Source organism: Orcinus orca, chromosome 9, assembly GCF_937001465.1.
Source record: "Orcinus orca chromosome 9, mOrcOrc1.1, whole genome shotgun sequence".
NCBI classification, from domain to species: domain Eukaryota; kingdom Metazoa; phylum Chordata; class Mammalia; order Artiodactyla; family Delphinidae; genus Orcinus; species Orcinus orca.
The window spans coordinates 32,037,158-32,050,007 of record NC_064567.1 but is presented as its reverse complement, the minus strand read 5'-3'; the positions used below and the strand labels follow the sequence as shown (position 1 = coordinate 32,050,007).

The window sequence follows — 12,850 nt, the reverse complement described above, 5'->3', positions numbered from 1 at the left end:
GGGGAAGTTGGCCGCGGCGTGCCCTGGGTCTCGCGGAGCCTGGGGCGCAGGAGGGTCCAGGAGGCTCCTGGCGGACTGACTGGCGCTGCTTCCGCTGGTGGCTCCTTCTGTCTGGACCTGGAGAGCGGCCGCGACGGTCCCCCGCCTGCGGGCTGGGCTGGGGCCGGACGGTAGGTAGGGACACGGACCTGGAAGGAGCGCGCGCGAGGGAGGGAAGGCTGGGAGTCAGAACCGGGAAAGGGTGGCGCGGAGCAGCGAGGGAGGGAAGGAGGCGAGAACGAAGGAGCGGGCGCGGCGCGGACGCTGGGCGCGGACGGGGTGGAGAAAGCCGCTAGAGCAAATTTGGGGCCGGACCAGGCAGCGTCCAGCTTTTAACCTGGGCAGTGGAGGCGGGGGAAGGAGCGAAAGGAGAGGGGAGGTGTGTGGGGTAGGGGTGGGTGGGGGGAGTTGGAAGCAAATGACATCACAGCAGGTCAGAGAAAAAGGGGCGAGCGGCAGTCTCTGAGAAGAGTAGGGCGTTTGGCATTAGGAGCTCGTGCCCGGCCTGCCCCGGCAGGGACCCCGGTGCTCCCAGAGACCATGCAGAGGTCGCCTCTGGAAAAGGCCAGCGTCTTCTCCCAACTTTTTTTCAGGTGAGAGGGTGTCCAGCTGAGCTTTGGAAGCACACGTGCCCAGGAAAGAGGAGGACGCGTGTATGGGCTGGGTTTTGGGGAAAGTGGAATAGTTTTTTAAAAAGATGCGCTGTCATTCATTGCTATGGAGGAGAACGAGGATTTTGTGGAATAAGATAGAAAACATTAGGAAGAGATAAAAGAATAAACTGAAGCCGATTGTGTGAATAAAGAGCCTTAGCTTAACCCTGAAGTTTTAACTACTTGCAGCTGAAAATCACTCTCAAGACCCAAATGTGCTACTGTGCAATTGTCTCCTTAGATTTTTCTAAGAAACTTGTGAATTATAAACTTGTTAATAACAAATACTTAGTTTGGCCCCTATTTTTCCCTCCTTCATGCCTTGGAAACTTAGAAGTCTTCTTGGCTCATGTACTACAAGTGCCATGCCTGCATGTAGTAGGTGCTCAGAAAACACTTGTTGACTGAATTTTGAACGTTTATAGGGGAGAAATATAAAGTGGGTAATATGTGCTTAAAGTTTTTATTGTTATGATACTGAGTATATCTAACAAGTATTTGCCACAATTCCATTATTCTTTCTTTTAAGAATGAAAGCAAATCCTTCGAAATATCTGTTTTTAAAAAAGCCAATTCTACAAGCTATACATTTTAAAAGAGGGGTCAGAATTACCATGGAAATGTGAAACCATGGGAATAGGTACTGAAGTTAAACCAACTGACATTTAATAAATTGTACTCTTATCCTACTTTACATGTGATGAGCCATAAAAGCTTGTGAACTTCATCTAATGAGATTTTAAAAAATTGAGTCTAAGTTCAGAGTCTTAGGCAAAGTGTAGTTAGATGTAGCATTTCATATTTGAAGTGTTCTTTGGATACTGTATCTACTTTATTTCTGTTATACTTGTATGAATGAATGAATAGGTTCAGCTCTCTCATGGGATATTACTAATTCATAATTATCTAATGAATCAGCATACTTAGGTATCAGAAAAGCCAAATACATTATAAACATGCTCATGTGTGTGTGGGAGAAAGGAGCTTGGCTTTCATATCTTTCTAAAATGTTTTATTCTCTGAATGTGCAGCAAACCTGGAACTCAGGTGCTAAGGAGAGGGCATAGGCCGTAGAAGGAGAGCTCCTCCCTGTGGATGGGAGAGAAGGACTTTACTGTTTGGAATTGCCTCTTGGGTGGGTGTTTTCAGCACCTTTTGTTACTGCATCTGTATGAATGGGATTGTCTGTTGATCTGTTTTCCTGTTATTTACAAAATCAGAATGGTAATTGGCATAAATTGTAGCCTTTCTACTAGAGCACTTGGAGGAACCTAAATGCCATTCTGTCTAAAAATGCAGTTTTAAAAAAAATGCAGTTTTCAGAAGAATACGTATCCCATGGCTACGTCTAAGTATAATACTAAGGAACTTTAAATTATATCACTGTTGGTCTATCAAAGTATTTTTTTCTTTTTTTAAAACATCACTTTATACATTTTGGTATAGTTTTAAAAATGCTCTCAGGTGGGTTTGTTAAAAAATAAATATTATAATGGCTACTAAATTTGTGAAGAGCATACTCAGTCCTGCTCTTCAAACTACTTTATAATAAGTTGCTCTAAGAATAGGTATATTTTTAAAAGTTAAGTTCCTACTATTTATAGGAACTGACATTCACCTAAAGTACCAGTGATTATAAACTTCCTTCTGGGTTGTAATTCTGAAAAGGTAAGAAACATATTTTCTGTCTTCGGATTAGACAGTAGTCCTGCTTAGTGGTCCGGGGTTTTAGGCCTTGGATTCAGATTGCTTTGATTCAGATCCTGGATCTGCTACTTAGTAGCTCTGTGACCTGAGGCAAGTCCCTTAACATCTCTGTTTGTGTGACTTGACCTTTAAAACTTGGACACTAGTAGGACCGATGTCTTAGGGGTTAATCTGTTGAGAAAATGCATGTAAAGTCGTTAGCCTAGTAAATGTTAGCTGCCACTGTTATTATTATTAATTACCATATTTTTACATTCTTTACAATACCACATACCTTGTTTATATAAAATATTCAATTCATCTTTGTTGAATATAATTTTATGACCATCCATCTGTATGTGCGATGAATGGGCCTAGATGAGAATTTAATTTAGGAAAAATCTCGTCCAACATGGCATTACCAGATATACAGGAAAAAAGTCATATGCTTGTATCATATGTTGTTAAATGCCTCAGAATTTAACTTTCTGAGTATGATCCATTCAGTTTCAGAGTCATAAAAGAGTAAAGCTGTTTGATCTGGTTTATAGATTATATTAAATATCTCTTTTATTGTCTAGATTTTGTTACTGGGAAAACGAATAATGTTTAGGAAAAATTTAAGTACTTTTTTTTTTTTTTTTTTTTTTTTACGGTACGCGGGCCTCTCACTGTTGTGGCCTCTCCTGTTGCGGAGCACAGGCTCCAGACACGCAGGCTCAGTGGCCATGGCTCACCGGCCCAGCCGCTCCGCGGCATGTGGGATCTTCCTGGACCGGGGCACGAACCCGTGTCCCCTGCATCGGCAGGCGGACTCTCAACCACTGCGCCACCAGGGAAACCCTAAGTACTTTCTTAATTTTGCATGAATTTCACATCAAGTATGAAATTTGAAAGATATCTGAGGTGTCATAATGCATAAAATAATAATAATGTCAATATTATAAACATAACCTAAAAGAGAATTTCACCACAAAAATTCAAATAGTGTGTATCATGGAGACCAAGTTACATTAACTTAGCTTTTATGAAATACAAAGATGTTTTTAAACTAGAGGTGATATATTTGCATAGAATTTATAATTTATATACCAGTGCAATTGATTTACAAATGTTTACCAAGAGAGATTATGTTTTTCATTTTTCAGCAATTTGTCAAGTTTACATTTTCTAACTTTTAAAGGTGGTTATTCAGTTTGTTCTCTGTCTTCTCTCATGTCCTGAATTTCCCATATTCTCTTTAGATGTTAGATTGTGTACCAAACCATGTGTCAGATGACACAGCTTGAATTTTGGTCATGGTTTTCATACCAGAAGTCTAGATCTATACTTGAGGAATTGTCAGAGCCCCACAGAATCCATGTGTACAATGCCACAGGTTTCTTACTAAGACTGGATATAGGGGCCCCCAATAAATTCCACAGGTAAGTCTCAAGTAAGACCAAAAAGTAAACAAGGTTAGGCTCTAAAGTGGAAATTCAGCAAAGAGTCGAATATTGTAAGTCTCAGGTTAATAATAAGATAATTTAAGTTACTTTTGTAATCATTAAATATGAAGTAATGAGAGATTTTTAAATAAATACACTAGAATTTCTACATCAGGATGGATGTGGTGGATCAAAGTAGCTACCAGTGAAATTCTGCCTTTGATCAGAATATTTTTGGATTCTTTTAATGCAATTAACTTTAAAACAGTATATAAATTTATTCTCATAAGTAGCTTCATTACCTTTTTTAGCCATTATTTTATAGTCATAGCTTGCTTTGGATTAAAAGTTATATTACCCAGACCAATCACTTGGACTTGCTTCTAAATGACTTTGATTGTAGCTCAAAAAAGTGTAAAGATTTTTCATCATAATTTGCTTTGTTAACAGCCAAGTGCTACTTAAGCTTAGGTATTATCATTCCAAAAGTGTATTGCAAACTTTAAAGACATTTCTTAATGAAGAGAAACGAAAGTGCTTTGAGCAACAGAAGATGATCACAGCAAGTATGTAATGAAAGACCCATAAAGATGACAATTTTGAAGAGGACCACACTAATTTGGTTATATAAATTACAGTATATGTAAAAAAAAAATCCATCACAATGACTTTATATTTACATTTTATTTACTTTTTGCAAGGTGTGAGGGAATCTAAAATTATGGCAGAGCCATAAGTATTTTTGCAGTTTGTTGGGGGTATTTATAGAAATGTTGCCAAGGGAGACCAGATGGCCACTCAAACAAGGGCCTGTTCCTATCCTGATCAATACACATATTGTATCTCAGGTTCGTCTCTCAGACAAGGCTTAGACTATCCAAATCAAAAGAAATAGATGCATAAAACAAAATGCCAGTATGAGTTGCACAATTCGTATTGATACGTACAGCTGCCAAGGGTCCCTCAATAGCATGAGTTCATTTAGTCAGTCAGTGGGCAAATGCCATCCAGTGAGGACAGCCCAGGGTTCCCATACATTCTCTTGGCTTTGTCTCTTGTAGGAATTGGAGGAGGCCACTTTTGGGACAGGGGCCCCTCTGGAACAGTGTTGCCTGAACACTGACAAATGTTGACTCCCTACCCCAGTCCCCTAAAATTCCTTTCTACCCATCTGTCTTTTGCTAATCATGATTTTTATGATACAGTTCAGATTTGCAACTTGGGATATGTGTCAAGTTTGATTGATTTAACTCTCAGTTCTAAAAGTACCTCCTCTGCATGATATTACTAAAATTGTAATTATATTTTATTATATAAAATATATGTGTATATATTTTCTTTTAGTTCATTTTGCAAGTTTAAAAAATTCCTCCTTGGTTATGAAGTGTATTCCAATAGTTTTTATATGCTGGTTCAAAGTATTACTCAACTCTCTGGGAAGATTCTTATATACTTATAACGCATACCATACAGTGTAACTGTAATATTCCATCCCTTGCTAAAGAGAGAAGTGGAATCAGCTGTCTTAACTAGTTCATTAATATTTTATGTTTGATGTGACAGTCAAAATATCCTCTAGAGCCAACTGATACACTAGGGAAATCATGGTTTTTCAGTTTTCCATTAATGTTTCATGGGAAGAAGTAGGAGTTAGTGTGATAATATTCAGTGCATAAATGTTAAAACTTGTTTAAAAGGCCCTTAAATGATCCCCAGTATAAAATGTATTATTATCAGTGTCGCTTCACAGGAACCTATAATTTCAGTGATAGAGCTACAATATAAGTATAGGATTGCAAAACCATCAGGGAAGGGTGTTAACCGTTTAGCGTGCAGCTATATGTTGTTTATCAAAACTTTAAAACCACCTCTGACTCAGCAGCAATTTTGGCAATTTTGATTCCAGTGATTCCTGACGCATCTGTGTAGGGCTCTTCCCTGGAGCAAAATCTCTGTGATGCAATGATGTCAAGAGGAGAAAACAGATTATGATAGAGGTCTGGTTGTTTGGGAACCCTGACTGAAGGCTTACTTTATAAATATGTTAACATTACTATTTCAGGTGCTTCTCTTCAGCTCCTAAGATTTTACCTTGTGGTTGTTTAAAAGTAAAATTAGCATTACAAAGTGGCTTTGCTATTGAACCTAAGAGTTTAGGCTTCTTTTTGCAAGAAACCTGTAAAAATTCACTTAGATTGCTTGATGTAGAGAACGAATATATTCTTACAGAGCTCTGAATGATCTGTTTTCACAGCTGTATCCAAGTCGCAAGACTTGTCAAGTTTCTATTCTTTGTGCAGCTCTGTTAGCTTATTACTATCTTTTGACATCAATGACTCTTTCAAATTGTAAAGCCCTGGATGTCAGGGCCTTCTGTGACTTGTTTAGTATTCAGACCATTTCAAGACTCCTGCATGCAACAGTTTACTAAATATTTCTTTGTGATGATGATACTTCCATGGTGATCCATGGAGATTTATGGATATTGTAGTTTGCTGACATTCAACAGTCCTGTAATACAGCATTATTCTGATAAAGAGAGGTCAAAGTGAGCAGGACCCTGGACAGATTTTCTAATACTTAGAGTAATTATTCCGTGAAATATTTCTTATCTTCCTTTATAGCCAGGCCTTTGCCTTGCGGGAAGGCCTGCTTGCTAATTCCTTGCTTATGGGGTCAAGAAGTGATTTGAAGATTTCTGCTCAGTCCTTTTGGTTAAGATTCTTAGCTCTGAAACTGGACAACTGGGCTCTACTCTGATATAATCAGAGAATTTTCCCATAGGTTGCTTCAGAGAACTGAGTCAGAGCAATACTGGCTTTGTAGGTTATGATTCAGCACAGCTTGGAGGATACCTTAATTCATTAATTCACCACCTTCTGTATTCTATGAGAGGCATTTTGAAGGTTGACGTGGACAAGGAAGAAATTGGTGCTGCCTTCATGGAATGAGTTCTCTGAAACCCAGATTTTCAAGGGCTTATAGTAACTCTCCCTGGGCATCTAATCCAGTCTTAGACCGGTTAAGGAAGGCTTGCTGCAGGAGTGACTCTTGAGTTGGCACCTATCCAGACAAAAAGGGTAGGGCTGGGTTAGGAAAAATGCCACAGAAGTGGCAGACTGTGTGTAGCACTGGCAGCAAAAGCGAGCATGGCACCTTCAAAAGAGTCAAAGAAGTTCCCGGTAACTGGAGCATAAGATGTGTGACAAAGATATGTGGGAGCTGGGTCTGGAACTCTAGCGAGGACCAGATCGTAAGGGGCTTGGTGAACTTTGTCTGGGCTTTATCATACTGAAAGTCAAAAGCCGTGGCTTTGTAGCAGGGGAGCAATGTGTCCAGTTGAAAGCTGTTGCAGTTTTGCAAAAAACTGATGAAATGAAAGAGTAGCAGCTGGGATAGAGAGAAAGATGGATTTGAAAGACATTAGGAGGTAAAATCAACAGGTTTGGTAATTGATTAGAGGTGGGAAGTGAAGAAGAGAGAAGAATCAAGGATGCTGTCTAGATTTGCTGACATGGGTAGCAGTGGGTGGTGCTGACGCTTGCTGAGGGCAGAGGTTTCGGTTGGAGGAGGCATCTTGCGGGGGGAGGTGGAGGCTTATGAAGACTCTCAACTTCTTTTTGAGATGAGAAAGGAAATGATGATACGGCTCAAGGCCAGGTAATATGATTATTTGAAAACACATTGAAGTGATTTAGAGCTTTAGGTGAGAGATATTTAGATGTCAGAGGTGACAGTCAGAATCGTAAATACATCCCTCACACTGTTCAGTAAAGTCCAGGGTGGTATCTAGGTAATAATTTGAAGTGCTGACTTTTTGAACTTTTTTCTGATATGGAGTCACCTGAGAGTGTGTCAGAAAAAAAGCAGCGGTATACTAGGGACAGCACTAGTTAAATTCTACCTAGAAATTCTACTTAGCACCCTCCCCTGCAAACCCACCAACTGATATATGAAGGGTCCCCACCCCACCATAACTTCACACATTTAAACAGCAGTTTTTACACAGCTGATTATTACGATCATAGACGTTTAAGAAGGACGTATGAAAATTCACTGGGGCTTTAAGTATTGTCTGCGGTGATTGAAAAAAAGATTTTCTGAAATACAATCTGAAAAAAATATAACTGAAAAAGGTAATGCACGATCATTAGCAAAAAGGTATTTCAAAGTTACAGAAATATATAATGTAGAATGTGTAAGCCCATGGGTAACACTGTGGTTTCAATATATATTTTAAACCCTAATTTAATACCTAATACCACTATTAAGTTTTGTTAATCTGAAAGAGGAAGATTCTCATACTCTTGAAAAGATTACATATCATTGTTTTATGTTAAAACTTTGAACCTGTTAAAGCACACAGAAATTTCTTAGCATTGCCTACATAGGTGCAGCTACCTTCTGCCCAACTTCACACCCAACCCCAACACCTAGTGAAATTCTTAACTGAAGTTCTTAACTTCAGAAAGGGACACAGGAGTTTCATCTGTTACCAGTCAGACCATTACGTGAAAATTAAGCTTAATAGGCAGAATCCTAGAGGTGCTGACAGCTGTGTTTCGAGGAGATTCTAGGCCAGACCTTGGAGCCCAGTATTGGCTATGGGAGCAACAAGAAAATGAAGCCACTGCTGGCCAGGATTAGCAATCCTCATAGAGGCAGCATACTGGAGAAACTTTATAGGAAGCTCTCTTTGCACATTTTATTTATTTTAAATATCTCTACGAACTCTGGAAAATAGAACAACAACAACAAAGCTGTACTTTTTCAGCCCAAATCCATTGCTATCCTTTACATCAAGGGTCGGCAAACTTTTTCTGTAAAAGGCCAGGTAGTAAATATTTTCAATGTTGTGGGCCACATAGTCTCTGCCATTGTAGGGAAGCAGCCATAGACAGGATGCAAACAAATGGGCAGGGCTGCATTCCAATAAAACTTTATTTATGGGCACTGAAAATTGAATTTCATATAATATTTTTTAAAAAACTAATATTGCAATAAGCTTCAGAATTTGCAGCTTTAAAATTACTTAGTTTTAAATAAAGATCTAGAAAAAATTTCAGGGCTCATTCGTAATTAACATTAGTGTATTCAATAATTGAGTAATTTTAAAAGTAAGTGAAACACTTAGACATGCAAAGTGGACTTTTCAGAAGAGGGAACAGTAGTTTAACATTAGATTAGATATTAACTTCTCAGAATAGTTTTGTCTTATAGGAACCTACTGACCATCTCTTCTTTACTTCTTTTTTGCGTATACATTTTTTTTATGCATCCTTTAAGGTATAGGCTCTATGTTATCCATATTTTGGTTCCAGCACCTGTCTGACTCCCTGGTGAATAGTAGGCCTTTAAAATATACTTGTTGGGGCTTCCCTGGTGGCGCAGTGGTTGAGAGTCCGCCTGCCGATGCAGGGGACACGGGTTCGTGCCCCGGTCCGGGAAGATCCCACATGCCGCGGAGCAGCTGGGCCCGTGAGCCATGGCCGCTGAGCCTGCGCGTCCGGAGTCTGTGCTCCACAACGGGAGAGGCCACAAGAGTGAGAGGCCCGTGTACCACAAGGAAAAAAAAAAAAAAAAAAAAAAAAAAAATATATATATATATATATATACTTGTTGAATGAATAAAACTTGACTAATTCAGTTTGTTTATACTTCTAAAATTTAATTTTTGATGGAAATGTAAAAATTTACTTATAAATATGAAATTTTAAAAACTTTCCATTTGACTTTTCTGAAGATAAAATATCAATTTTGAATAAAAATTTTAGTTGCTTTACCAAATCCATGAATTCCAAAGTATAACAAAATAGGAAAATTTGGTTTTTTTGTTTGCTTTCTTGTGTGGGTTACAGGACTTTCTAGGAAAATCCTAGGTTAAGTTAGTACACTATTATTTTTCTTCAGAAGATCAATGCTTTGCTGAGTTTTCCACCTGAAATATTTTTTCTCTTCAAATATCATGTGAGTATTCTGGGTGCCTGACAGTTTAATTTTAAAACAGATTATTTCAATGATTATTTCCAGAATTTCTTCCTAAATGTATGTACCACAATCTAGTCTTAAAAAAAAAAAAGACCTTAAACTCAATTTAGTCTGGACCTCTGAATACATTTTTCAAAATAATAAATAAGCTGATGAAATATTTATTACCAAAAGAACTTCTCCCTTTCAATCAAAGATAGGGTTGGCTTCTGAAACACATTAGCCTCTTTTCCGTCACTTTTCATCTGAGATCTATTAGAGTTAATCTCTCCTATCCATAAAAGTGAATGTATATCTTGTATATATGGACGGTGAACAAAAGTGCACAAATAAATCCCCTATGGATTAATTTGATTATGGAGCAAACTTGGCTCGACATCATTCATGAAGTTAAACAATAGGTATTTTCATAAATCAGTTTCATAAATAAGAGCATAAAATATATAATGATGCTGAGATCCAAAATTTTATTCACTGTATTAAGAGTTTATAAGACTGATGAAATTAAAGCTCCAATTCAGCCATCCCAATAACATCAGAGCTAAGGTTTTACGCAATTTTATTAGCTAGAAAGACAACCACTGTAAAATGAACTCATTAATGTAAAAGTAATTTTTGAAATACTAATGTGATTTTTATTCATTCATTTATTCATGCATGCATGCCTTTATTCAGTATAAATGTTGAATCTCTGATATATTCCAGGATATAGCAGTTTGAAGGCTTAGGCCACATATCAAAACCTATTATACATTCTAATTATTCTTTTACTAGAATTTTCACATTGATATTTTTAATGAGACAATTTTATTTCTCTTTGGAGCAAAGGCCATCATATATATCTATAGATTTTCCCTTACTCCATTTAATGAAGGGGGCCTAAATTTTTTATTGATTTACCAAATGACTGAATAAAGGTCATCTCACATAAACTTTTCTAAAGTCAGCAGTATAATTCCTTGACAGCAAATATTGTTCGATGTATTTAAAAATTTTTTAAATACTTCCTATGAAATGTAAAGATAAGATCATTACATTTAGAAATGTATATTGTATTTAGTCCTTGAACACAGTCTTTGGATCCACTGAGGTGTTAACTTGTAACTTGGCAGCCTTTTTGAACTCTCATACAAGGTTTTGCTGATTCAATTGTTTCTGTTTCTGCCAAGGGTAGCAACACAACTCTTGTCTTTCTTGAGTCACGGTCTGTCACTCCAGCCACTATTACTGCAAAGTAGAGTTAGATTCTGGGGTTAGTAGACACGTATGTTATTATTAAAAAACAATGAGTTGCCAAATCTCCTATCAATGAAAATTTGATCAAAGTTTAGTTATTGTGTTGGAAAAGAAATCTAGCTAGAAACAGGATTAAGAAATTCTTTTTTTTTTTTTGGCTGCATTGGGTCTTTGTTGCTGAGTGTGGGTTTTCTCTAGTTGCGGCGAGCAGTGGCTACTCTTCGTTGCGGTGTGCAGGCTTCTCACTGCGGTGGCTTCTCTTGTTGCAGAGCACAGGTGTGCGGACTTCAGTAGTTGTGGCATACAGGCTCAGTAGTTGTGGCTCGCGGGCTCTAGAGCGCAGGCTCCGTAGTTGTGGCGCACCGGCTTAGTTGCTCTGCGGCATGTGGGATCTTCCCAGACCAGGGCTCGAACCCGTGTCCCCTGCACTGGGAGGCAGATTCTTAACCACTCTGCCACCAGGGAAGTCCCAAGAAATTCTTTAGGTAAAAACTTATGCTCTTAAAATTAGAAGCCCTTCATAAATATCAGTATTTTCTATAGCTTTAGATAAGTGCTTCTCAAATTGCCAGTCACCTGCTCAAAAAATATATTAAGATAGATCTATGTATCTATAATATATCTTACATTAAATATGCAGATTCCTAGGTCCCACTCCATACCAACTAAATCCAGAATCTCTGGGAGAGGGCAACTATAATCTTGGTTTTTTGTTTCCTGTTTGTTTGTTTGTTTGTTACATTTCAGGTGATTCTTTTTGCATACTAAAGTCTAAAAGCCATTAAGTTAATCTTAAGAGAGTGGGTTTAAATGGCCCAACTAGTGCTTTTCAACCTTAATGAAAGATTGGAAAACTGTAGATTTGAGGACAAAAACCAGAATTCTACCACATAATCATAAAACGTGGGATATGGAGGTGATTCCATCTTCTCCCAGCTCCACTAAACTTCTCTTTCCTAAAATTCTTCTTTTTTTAAAAAAATTTTTTTTTATTGCAGTATAGTTGATTTACAATGCTGTGCGAGTCTCTGCTGTACAGCAAAGAGACTCAGTTATACACATACAGACATTCTTTTTTTTATATTCTTTTCCATCGTGGCTTATCACAGGATATTGAATACAGTTCCCTGTGCTATACATTAGGACCTTGTTGTTTATCCATTCTAAATGTAATAGTTTGCATCTACTAACCCCAAACTCTCAGTGCATCCCTCTCCCTTGGCAACCACAAGTCTGTTCTCTATGTCTATGAGTCTGTTTCTGTTTTGTAGATAGGTTCATTTGTGCCATATTTCAGATTCCACGTATAAGTGATATCATATGGTATTTGTCCTCTTTCTGACTTACTTCACTCAGTATGATAATCTCTAGTTGCATCCTAACATTCTTCTTTTTTAATCTTAGGATCCAAGGAAGAGAATTTTGAAAGTTCACATTTTTTTTTAGCAAATTAACAATAGAAATATAGATATCGTTCAACTTGCCACAGAATTCAAAATTTCCTCTTAAATAGTTCTTGAAATCTGCAGTTTTGCCTCCGGTATCTCCTAACATCTACTAAGCACTTTCTATGTACCAGGGATTATACGTATTATCTCAGTGAATTCTTCAAATAATTTTAGATAGAGTCTACATGTAAGAAATATGTAGTTTAGAAAGATTAAAGAGCTTATACAAGGCCACCCAGCTAATTACTGTGAAGTCAAGACATGAACTTACATTGATCTCTAGAACTTTTAACCAGTGTATCACACTATCCAACAATCTAGAATGGAATTGGTAAATTATATAATTTCACTTAATTTTGTATATAGGTTTTCT

The 12,850-nt window shown here is 37.7% G+C and overlaps 1 protein-coding gene across 7 annotated transcripts in view; it reads left to right on the top strand.

Moving 5' to 3' along the window:
- Positions 1 to 448: 448 nt before the first annotated feature.
- Positions 449 to 12,850, top strand: part of CFTR (CF transmembrane conductance regulator) — a 196,442-nt gene continuing 184,040 nt past the window's right edge. For all 7 annotated transcript variants that reach the window (XR_004483338.2, XM_033428228.2, XM_049715192.1 and 4 more), the window contains exon 1: positions 449 to 632. Coding sequence is in view for 6 of the 7 variants with exons in the window: in XM_033428228.2 (XP_033284119.1) it covers positions 580 to 632 (53 nt within the window). In the remaining variant the exon portion in view is untranslated. The remainder of the gene's footprint in view (positions 633 to 12,850) is intronic.